An 11,857-nucleotide genomic window follows, 5' to 3' on the forward strand; every position below is an offset into this window, starting at 1 on the left:
CTGCATTGCATGTATTATCATCTCTAGTGAAAGTGAGCTACTTATTTTATAAGATGCCCTATAGTTTCCCACTTCTACTCCTTTTGTTCTTGCTTCTATAATTGGAAATCCTTTTTCCATGTCTACCATAAATTATTCCACCTTCAGGAAGGTATCCCTGCTCCTCTCAGGAAGACTTAATATTATCTTCTGGTAATATGAGAGATTTACCTTCATAAGTCATTGCTGATACAATCGCAATTGATATTATCCTCATATAATCATGACTGACATATAAGAAGTTTATTTTTAAATCAATCATGTGAAATATAGCTATAAATATAAATAGCATGCATTCGAACTTTGCTTTATCATTTAGGCCTAAAGCCCACATAATACTGTTAGGTCCTAGAGAAGAGAGGTTTTTTTTTCACCATTTTATTCTATGTAATATTTTATACCTAGATTTTATGTGAGAGACACTTAAAAACTATTTATTGAGGTGAATTAAAAAACATTACCCTAAAATTGTGGTATAATTTCTAACTGCCCCAGATATAATTGAAATTATTACGTTACCCGCTGCCAATAAAAACATGAAGTAAAGAGACGGGGACTACTGAGGAATAAAACTGCACTACTTCATTATTTTTAAAATATATATTCTGCATTAATAATGAAAATACAATATTGATTTTGGATATAATCTTATAAGGGGGATGATTAAGAATTACAGAAGCCTTTTGTTCTTGTTGGTTTCCTATGACTCTCATGAAAATTTGAAACGGTGTTTTATTATCCTCAAATCATTTATAGAGGCTTACATAAATTTTAAGGCTGGAGCCCTGCCCAGCATAGCACCAAGATCAAAGGCTTATTTTCTAGTAAATTAGAATCCAAATCTTTATACCACAAATTTACAAATTTATGGAAGTATTAGCCATGAAATAATCTGTCATCTGGTCATTAGGTTTCAACACTGAAAAACTTAAACTGGGTAAAAAATAAAGTTGATTAGGGTATCAGAAAATAGATCTATGAGTGACTATGGAATCTATGATTCCAATTACATTTAGACTTTGGATATGTTTATAGAGTGAACTGTAACTGTCCACAAAGCTCTGTTTAAGAAAGCAGTGTATTCCTTAGGTTATATCTTAGTTCAAAAGCCACAATATTTAATGAATATGTTGTCAAAATTGATCAACGTTTAAAATGCACTTATACTACAACTGAAAGTAAAAAGATACTATGGGTATAAGTCAGCCATCAGAAGGGTATAACTGATTGGGGATGAGAAGTAAGAGGGTTATGTAACATGGAACCCCTGTAGGAAGAAAGACCAAAATTCAATGGCTGCGCTGAGGACATAAAAGAGCAGGCAGGTCAGGGATAGTTCAAACAAGGACATGAGCTGAAGTCCATGCTGGGGAAGTGCTCTGTACAACACAGCACCAGTTACTGTACAGTGATTGTGGTGATTGTACTGCATGATAATCAGTGTTGCCTTCTGTAGTAGTCTTTAAATATTTTAGCTCCTTCAAGAAATCCACTGAAAATTCTACAATTAGAAAATGTTCCATTAACACAAAATAGCTGAGAAACACTGCCTTAGTCACTTATGTAACTGCCAATAAAATATTTCATAATCAGATTTTAAATCATTGCAGAAAGAAGAGCCTGTAGACCTTATCTGGTTGGATTTTTAGGTTTGCCTTTGGACATAAACTGCTAAGTATGCTTAAAGAAAAATTTGGTATAGACAAAAAATCTTTAGATGTTCTTACTATTTGCTGAAATATTAAAATATTACAGTAAACTATTTTATTTTATTAGAAAAGGTGGTTTTGTGGAAATTGTAATTTTCAAATGCTTGCTCTATAATAAGAAATAAATGTGTTATTTAGCATTGTGCTAATTAGGATACACAAATTTTTTAACTGTTGAGATTATTAAAAAATAGTTGAGTGCTTCTTAGTGAAAACTATCTTAAAATTGTTTTCTGGTGTTAATAATTGCCTGTCAATAGAAAGTAAGACTCTTTGGAGATGATAAGATACAGGGAACAGAGAGCGGGAGATATATTTGGCTATTTGTATGTGGCAAAAATAAACACCGGTATATTTTTCAGTGAGGTATTTGTCCTCATCAGAAGAGTTAAAGCTGTTTCTAGGCTATGTTGATAAAAACATTGAAAACACTAATTCAATTCAACATAGTACAATCTTGAATACAGAACTATATAACAAATTCAGTATAGGATCTTGGTGAAACTGAATACAAGTTGTTTTAATGTTCCTGAGGCAAACAACAGAATTCAAGGAGAATGATTCATTTAAGTAAAAGTCCATAGTAACATAAAAATATAATGTCATTTAAAAGTTGAATAACCATGATACACATCCTTCAAAACCCATCTTCTCAATAAAGACTTTCACCACTATATGGGTCCTCAAAGACTATATGAGATGAAAAATATTATTCTAAACCAAGATGTCAATAGTTGCAAGTAACTTCTTACTAATAACAAAAATCAGAAAAGCTTAAAAATGATATACTTTAAGAAGAAAAAAGTTAGTTGGGGATATTCAAATTTATTTTTGTACTCATAATGCTCTCATTCACTAATATGTGGAGAACTTTATTTTATACATTTATGTATATATATATATATATATATATATATATATATATATATATACACACACACACACACACACACACATACATATAAACTTAAAGAATATGAAAGTTTTAGTTAGTGAATTAGGAATTGTGTATCGTCCACAATATTTACTCATTGGAATGTCCAGCCTGGTGAAATCACTATGTGTTTCATGAAAAGAAGCTGAGAAACACTGGTTTAGACAGACAGTTTTTGTTTGTGAAGGTAAACTATCTATTTTTCAACTAAACTGTAAATTTTACCAGGGGAAGATACATGACTTTGATTTATTTCAATATCAAGTATAGTGTTAAGCACATAGCAGTCTTTTAAGAAACACAGTAGAACCAGATCAGCTAATACAGTTATTTGTTAATTACTACTAGAAAAGCTGAATTACAAATAACTTATTTTACAAGCCTGAGGGGGAAAAACATGATTAGATAATACTGGAAAATAACAGGAGGTGCTAAAATCTGAGAAAAGCTTCTGGGACGTTATGAAAAAAAATAGAAATGTGAATTTGATGAATAATTGTAAAATGAAATTGGTAAATATAAGTTGCCTGAGAAAATGCTCCCAGAAAACATTTAGACTAAAAATTAGGCTAAGTTGAGAGTAATGGTGATTATTTGCAATTATATATATACTTATCCAATATAATTAAAAAATACCTATTCATGTAATAAAACAGAAATTGATGGGCTGAAGCTATATGAAGCAGCAGAGTATAGCTGTTAAGGACACAAATTCTAAAGCCCAATAGCCAGGGTGTGAAAACTAGTGCTACTTCCTATCTGTGTGACTATAGGGTAAGTTATGCTAAAACACTCCATCTCTTTGTGACTCATTTCTCCTCATTAGTAAAGTGGTGGTAGCAATCGTATTTGGCTCACTGATGTGCTGTGAGGTTCACATTAGTTGATAAATAGGAAAGCATATAGAAGAGAGCTAGGCACATAAGCTCTGTATAATGTTTGCCATTATGAATATCATTTTGCGTCATTCTTCACTTAGCATTATACCAGTGACTGAAAGAAGTACTTAACAAGTGGATACACATATGTGCACACACACACACACATTAACCATAGCATTTTAATTAGGAGAAATGACATTATCAAAGTAAAGTATACATTTTAAGATCTTATCTAAAAAGTCAATGCTAATAAGATAGAGAGAGAGAGCACTGAATTTTCTTTCACTTGATGCATAAATTTTGTAAGAAAATAAAATATTCATCTAGTGAATATCACTTGATTGAATATTATTTTGACTATTATATATTTTTTAAATTTTAGAGATATACTCTTCCTTAAAATGTGTTTTTGAAAATAACATTTGTCTATTTTCTTTTCACCTTAACAATCACCTTTTTAAATCAGTATGTGATCTAACGCATATATCTTTCTTTTTTTTGATTGATTTTTATTGGAGTATGGTTGCTTTACAATGTTGTGTTAGTTTCTTCTATGTAGCAAAGTGAATCAGTTATACGTATACATATATACACTCTTTCTTAGATTTCCTTTCCATTTAGGTCACCACAGAGCATTGAGTAGAGTTCCCTGTGCTATACAGTAGATTCTCATTAGTTATCTATTTTATACATAGTAGTGTATATAACATACATCTTTCTTTTATTCCAAATCATTTCTGAGGGAAATTGATAATTGTTAACATAAGTGTGTATGTGTGCTTATATTTACTTGAAAATATGCATTTTTACACATGTTACCTTAGGACAAACACCAAAATATTAGCAGAGGTTAACTCTGAAAGAAGAGATTAAACATGATTTTTCCCGTTTTGGAGTTCTTTTGTGTTTTTCTTACATTCCAAAATATGTATTATAATCTTGGATTTCTTCCATAATATAAAAAAATGTTACGTTTTAGAAAATAGTAGTTGTTGTCAAACCCATAGTTCATTCAGTCTAAGGTTTTCAGAAAACAGATATGGCTGCAAAGCTTGATCAACATCAAAGAGAGGAATATTTTCTCAAAGTCTTAATTTCATTTATTATGTTTTCTTGTATCATACATTTATTTAAACATATGGGAAATGATATATTTTTTGAGACTTACTTCAAATTATTGGCAATGTCAATCTATGAAAAAGACAGGTATTTTTTTCCCCCATGAAGTGAGATCGTTTTCAATCTGCCATAACATGTGCCCACACATCTTCACTCTGAAAATGTAGTATTCAAGCTAAATCAGGGCAGATTATTCCTTTTTGACTTTTACAACTGTTATGTTGCTGCCAGAAGTCTTCTCGGCATTTGCTTTGAATTCTGTCTTCAGTGCATCTCTCACTGCTTTTGCACAGATCTGGGAACACCCGAGGTAGCTGAGTCTAACCTGTCGCCAATATGCCACCGTGATGTTGTGAGAGTGGAGTCCCTCCTGCCGAATCGCAAAGATGAGGTCAATGTCAGCTCAGTGTGCAGCCTACCTTGGGAAATGATATTGTTAGTTTGCAGTAATACTTGAATATATAAAATAAAGGCTATAAAGCACTTGGGGAAATTTAGTATGTTAATTTCATGTTATACTTTTTTATTGTGTAATATTAGTAATGAATTCCATTAGTTTCATAAGTATGCTGCCGATCGGGTCAAGAGATCTAGTTTGTTTGAAACTTAACTCACATTTTTACCCTTTATGCTTTCATAGTCCAAGATTTGGTGATGTTAGAGAAGATAGGCATTAGCCCCTCATAGACAATTTCCTTTTACATGGAGAGTGCCCAATCTGTTTATTAATTGGCCCACTTGGCTGTTAATTCTCAAGGGGGCTGGAACTATGTTTTGTTCACTCTTATATACCTGTCAATTGGTCCTGTGCAAGGCATTTAACACTGACTTGATAGAATGGAAGTTTCCATGTGTTAGCTTTCTTGATGTTTGCCCACAAAAACCTGATCTGTCCAAAGTCATCCACATCTCAATTAATAACATCTCTATCCTGCTGTAGTCTCTTGGGCTATAACCTGTGGATTTATCCTTAATTCCAATCTTTTCCCATATCCTAACCATCTCTATATCCAAAACGTATTCAGAATCTGACTTCTCATTGCATTCACTATGGTCTCAGACTTCTCCACTCTCGTTTGGATTATTACAATAACATCTTGATTTCCTGCTTCCATTCCTCTATGCTTGAATTCTATTTACTCTAGTGCAGCCAGAATCATTTTCTTAAAATGGAAATTAGTCCACATCCTCCTTTTTCAAAATAATTAACAGCTCCTATTTCACTGAGTAAAAAGCCAATGGCACACAAAGTTCTACCCAGTCTTGCCCTGAACCTCTCTGACTTTTCCACCTACTATTCTCCCCAACACCCTCCTCTCCAGCCATCTGGTCTCTTTGCTCTGAGTGAAGGCTGCAGGAGCTTTAGAAACATTGCACTCTATCTGAATATCCATAAGACTAAATCCCTCACCTCAAGATTTTACTCACTTGTCATTTTCTCATTGGGGCTTACCTTACCATCCTATTCAAAATTTCAACCTCCAACTCATTGCTTGCCCCCTTGGTTCCCTTTTTCTTGTTCAATTTTTTTTTTCCTACAGAATTTACAATATTCTAGAATACTGTATCTCTATATCTACCTATCTCTCATCTATCTATCTCGTCTAGTTAGCCTCAGTCTCTTAAAATATAAACTTCAGATCAGGTTGTTCTTCCCCCCACCCCTCTGATTTATCTCAAGTGTCTAGTACAGTGACTGAAATATATTTGATGAATGAATGAATGAATTGTATTGTCTTGTGTAAATGTGTAAAGTGTTTGTTTCTGTTATTAAGGTGTAATTGCCACCTTATTTCATATATGCCAGTATTTTATTTTAGTGCAAGATGTCACTGACCTTATTTGTTTATTGAATATTTATGCAACCACGCTGACTGTATGTTTTGCTTCATAATAAGGAATACACTGGTTAGGAGAATCAGAGGGATATGAATGTTGGGGCAAAGCTCAGATAGTGGAAGCAGTAGTTGAATATATTATAAAATAGTTCTGATAGCAATGTGTTTAATAATCTAGTGACTGTCTAACTGATAAAATGTGATTTTAGGTTCTTAGCACTTCATTGAAGGAAACTACTTTTAAGGTTAACAAATAGGACAAGAATTAGTGAAACTATTTAAAATTCACTTTTTTGCAGCCTTGAAACACATAGTCTCTCACAAAAATAAACTGTTTTATCATTAAAGTTAATTTACTTTATAAATATAACCCTAAACAAGGTAAATATTCATAATGGTTGACCTGTATAAGCAAGTAAACAAATACATAAAATAATAAATATATGTTTTTATATAAAGGGCACATTCATGTTAGATGGTGATAACATGTGCTTTTCCTGATTATAATGTAACAGAGATGTTAAATAGTCATGTTAACTAATTTTAACAAAAAGTATAGTGTAGGTATTATTCTATTTTCAGGTGAGGAAAGTAAGGAGTTCAGTCAATTCCCTAATGAACAAACAGGTGAAATCTGCATGCCCTTTGTTCCCTCTTTATTCTTTCACCAATATTTTTCAACAACTATCTTCTATTATCCATACCTTCCTCTTACAAGATCGTTTATTTCCATTTTCAATATTTTCTGATTTTTCAGCTGTAATTCCACTTCACCTGATGACTTCTGTCTTCACAGGACTTCAAAAAACATATTTTTCTTCTTTGGTCCAAACCTTATCATGCTCCCTACAAATATAGCATTTAAAGCTAATAATTAACTGACAATGTGAATACAGAATTTCTTTTTTAATTATAGTTTTCTGAAGTATAACTGATACGCATTAAAATGCACATATATAAAGCATTAGCTGATAAATTTTGACATATGTATATACATGTAAAACCACCACCACAATCACCATAATAACATATTCATCAACCTCAAAAATTTCTTTGTGCCCTCTGTTTCCTTTGTGCATCCCCTTCCCTGTCCCCCTACCTAAGACAACCATTGATCTGTGACTGTAGAATAATTTGCATTTTCTAGAATTTTATGTAAATTGAATCAGGCAGTATTCTTTTTTATTTTGGCCTCATTCTTTACCTCAACATAATTACTGTGAGATTCATCTGTGCTCTCTCACATATCAATAGTTAATTCCATTTTATTGCTGAGTGTTATTTCAGTGTACAGATACATGACAATTTGTTTTCCATTCACCTGTTGATGGACATTTAGTTGGTTTCAGTTTTTGGCTATTGTAAATGAAGCCACAGTGAACGTTTATGTACAAGTCTTTGTGTAGACATATGTTTTCACTTTTCCAGTGAGTACAGAGCCTGGGTCAGACCATTGGGTAGGTTTAAAGTTTTAAGAAACTGCTAAATTTTTTCCCCAAGTGTTTGTGCCATTTCATATTCCAACTATCAGTTCATGAGATTTCCGGCTGCATCACTTTTATCTCTTTTTTTTTTTTTTTTTTTTTTTTTTTTTTTGCGGTATGCGGGCCTCTCACTGTTGTGGCCCCTCCCGTTGCGGAGCACAGGCTCCGGATGCGCAGGCCCAGCGGCCATGGCTCACGGGCCCAGCCGCTCCGCGGCATATGGGATCCTCCCAGACCGGGGCACGAACCCGTATCCCCTGCATCGGCAGGCGGACTTTCAACCACTGCGCCACCAGGGAGGCCCTGCATCACTTTTATGATCAGACTTTTTAATGTTAGCCATGCTAGTGGATGTACAGTGGCATCTAAATGGTTTGCATTTCCATTTCCCTAATGACAATGAGACTGATCATCTTTTCATGTGTTATTTACCAATTGTACATATTTTTTGTTAAGTTTCTGCTAACAATTTTGCTCATTGTGATTTTTTTATTGAAGAGTAGCATTCTTTGTATATTCTAGTTGGAAAGCTTACATTGGATATGTGTTTTGCAAACATTTTCTAGTCTTTGGATTGTCTTTTCCTTTGGTTAAGAAGAAGAAGAAAAAAAAAAGATTAGATTGGAGATAAATAAACTAGAGAATAGAAAAGCAATAGAGAAAAATCACCAAAGTAAAGTTTGGTTCTTCAAGCAATAAAATTGACAAAATTTTAACTAGACTGACAATGAAAAATAGAAACAATGTAAACTAACTTAAATAAGAAATGAATGCAGGAACATTAGTACTGACCTTACAGAAATAAAAGGATTATGAGACAATACAATGAACAATTGTACACAAACAAATTAGTTAAACGAGATGAAATGGACAAATTCCTAGATTACACAACTTGAGGCTGAAATGCTAGAATTCTCTTGCTCTACTGCAGAGCAGGGTCAGTAAACTGTGGCCCCTGTGCCAAATTCAGCCCTCAGCCAGTTTCCTTTTTTTTTTTTTTTTTTTTTTGCGGTACGCGGGACTCTCACTGTTCTGGCCTCTCACGTTGTGGAGCACAGGCTCCGGACACACAAGCTCAGCGGCCTTGGCTCACGGGCCTAGCTGCCCCGTGGCATGTGGGATCTTCCCGGACCAGGGCACAAACCCGTGTCCTCTGCATCGGCAGGCGGACTCTCAACCACTGCGCCACCAGGGAAGCCCAGTTTCCAGTTTTTTCTTTTCTTTTTCTTTTATTTTTTTTTTCAGCCATCAAGATAAGAATAATTTTTACACGTTTAGAGAGTTTTAAAATAAATAAAAAAGAATGCAAGACAGTCACTGTACTGGCCTGCAAAGCCCAACATATTTGCTCTCTGGCTCTTTACAGAAGATTTCATATCTAGATATAGAGGAAACAGTCTGAAGACTTTGGGATATATGAACTTGGAGTGGAGTTATTATGTGAACATTTTCATCTACCCCAAACCATGTTCTGCCAGGAGGAACCAGAGAACACTTCCTTACCAGAGTTTGAAAAAAAAAAAAAAAAGGAATTGGGGAAGGAAGCACCAGTATACTTTAATAACTTTTGGGGGCTGTCTCCTAGAGGCCAGATATAATGGTGGGAGATGCACCCTAAAGAGGAGGGACCATATGGTGGCCCTTATTTGGCAGAGACAAGAAGACAAAGGGATACAATGAAAACCTGGGTGCTGACCCCTGGGATCTGTGGTGGTATCTAATTGATCACAGAGTTTATAGGAGTTAAATGTGGGCCACATACTATCTATTTTTGGTAGGCTGAAATATCTTTTGTTTTGTTGCTTTGAAAATATTTCCAATTATTCTGAACCTTCACAAACACTGTCATCATATTATAAAATATTTGTCAATTTGATAGATATGAAATGGTTCTTCATTATTATTTTACTTTGCTTAATCCTAATTAGCAATGTGATTGATGTTCTGTTTATTGACCATTAAATTTTCTGTTTCTGTGAATTGCCTGTTCATATTTTGAAGCTATATTTTATTTTATTTTATTTTTTTTTTTATTTTATATATTTTTTTGTGGTACGCGGGCCTCTCACTGTTGTGGCCTCTCCCATTGCGGAGCACAGGCTCCGGACGCGCAGGCTCAGTGGCCATGGCTCACGGGTCCAGCCGCTCCGCAGCATGTGGGATCTTCCCGGACTGGGGCACGAACCCATGTCCCCTGCATCGGCAGGCAGACTCTCAACCACTGCGCCACCAGGGAAGCCCGAAGCTATATTTTAAATGAACCTTTTTCTTACCAATATGCAGAAGCTTAAAAATTTATTTTGAGCAATGATATTCTATTTATTTGACGGGATCCAAATATTTCTCCCGTTCCATTGCTCACCTCTTATTTTTGTGAAATTTTGTTCTTTTGAAATGTAGTCAAGTTTACTACTCTTCCCATTTATTTACTTTTTTACCTTATTTTACTCATTTTATTAGTCTTTATATTTTTGTATTGAAGAAGAAATTCTTCCATACATTCATGGCACAGAGATATTCTAGATTTCTTCTCATGTGTTTAATGTTTCTTTCTCACATTTAATACTTTAATGTATTTGAAGTTATTTTTGTTTCTGTTTTGAGGGGAATAATTTCATTATTTTTAAATATGAAAAAAATTGCCCAACCATCTTTCCCTCAAAGATTTTTGATTGCCCATATAAGGTTCCATATATATTTGGCTCTGTTTCTTGACTCGATTTTGCCTCATTTATTGTTTCTCTAACTCTATATAAATGTGACATTGTCTTAATTATTATAGCTTTATAAAAATATTTATATCAAGTAATGACAATCCTCCCTTTTGCATGTTTTACATATTCTTCATGGCTATTCTTCACACTTTATATTGTATATGATTTTTAGGATCCATTTTTTATGTCCCACAAAAAATCGTTTAGTGGATTTCTATTAGAACTACAGGGAATTTATAGACTAGTTTTGTAAAATTTAACATATCTTTGATATTATGTCTTCCCTTTCATAAATTAATATCTGACATCTTTCTCTTGTTCCAGATCTTAAAACGAATGTTACTAGAGTTTTCTATTAAATATGACATAGTCTGGTTTTGTGGTTAGAATAAACTCCTTTTATTCCTGGTTTTTTAACAGTTATTTTTCCCTCATTAATTAGTTATTATTAAACATTTTTATTTAGATAAATTCTATGTTCTGTTTCTTTAAGGTAAATTGCATGAATACATTTATGAAGTTTAAATATTCTTTCATTTCTGGGGTAAACCCCATTGGTCAAGATTCAGTATTAACACTACTACTCTTTTTAAATTTATGACTTTATTTCCTATAAATCTAATCTAGGATTTTAGGCCTATATACATATGAGTGATTGGTTTATAATTTTAATATTTTTGTCCAGTTGAGTTTCAAGTTTATGGCCACTTCCTTAAATGGATTGATTTTCCTATTTTCTCTTTCTTTTGAAACACTTCTTATTCCTTGGAATTTGACAAAACTTTTTTTCAAGGCAATTTAAACTTTACTGTTGTCGAAAGTTGAACTATTGATGTTTGATTGCTAATATACTATCTTTAATGATCAATGATTTATACTGGCTTTCTAATTATTCTCTGTCAATTCTCAAATTCATGTCTCATCCAAAATTTCTAGTTCATTCTTGTTTTCATTTTTAGCATAATTTAAATCCATTTTTTCTATGATACTGTATGTTTGTGGTTATGTTTCTTCCTATATTCCCAATAGCATTATTTGTGCCTTCTCTCTATTTCATAAAATCAATTTTGCTAGAAATTAATCTATTTTATGGTTCTTCCAAGAACCAAATTTGGTTTTATTCATAATCTCTATTTACA

General features: G+C 33.3%; 1 protein-coding gene across 1 annotated transcript; it reads right to left on the reverse strand.

Annotated features, from left to right (window-relative positions):
* Positions 1-4,658: 4,658 nt before the first annotated feature.
* Positions 4,659-6,076, reverse strand: LOC309805248 (ATP synthase subunit epsilon, mitochondrial-like; the record flags this gene model as incomplete). Its single annotated transcript, XM_082623181.1, has 2 exons — positions 4,659-5,052; positions 5,978-6,076. The coding sequence occupies 2 exons, from the start codon at positions 6,074-6,076 to the stop codon at positions 4,873-4,875; spliced, it is 279 nt and encodes a 92-aa protein (XP_082479307.1). The 3' UTR covers positions 4,659-4,872.
* Between the last annotated feature and the right edge of the window lie 5,781 nt (positions 6,077-11,857).

Source organism: Mesoplodon mirus (assembly GCF_964341445.2).
Source record: "Mesoplodon mirus genome assembly, chromosome: 5".
NCBI lineage: Eukaryota > Metazoa > Chordata > Mammalia > Artiodactyla > Ziphiidae > Mesoplodon > Mesoplodon mirus.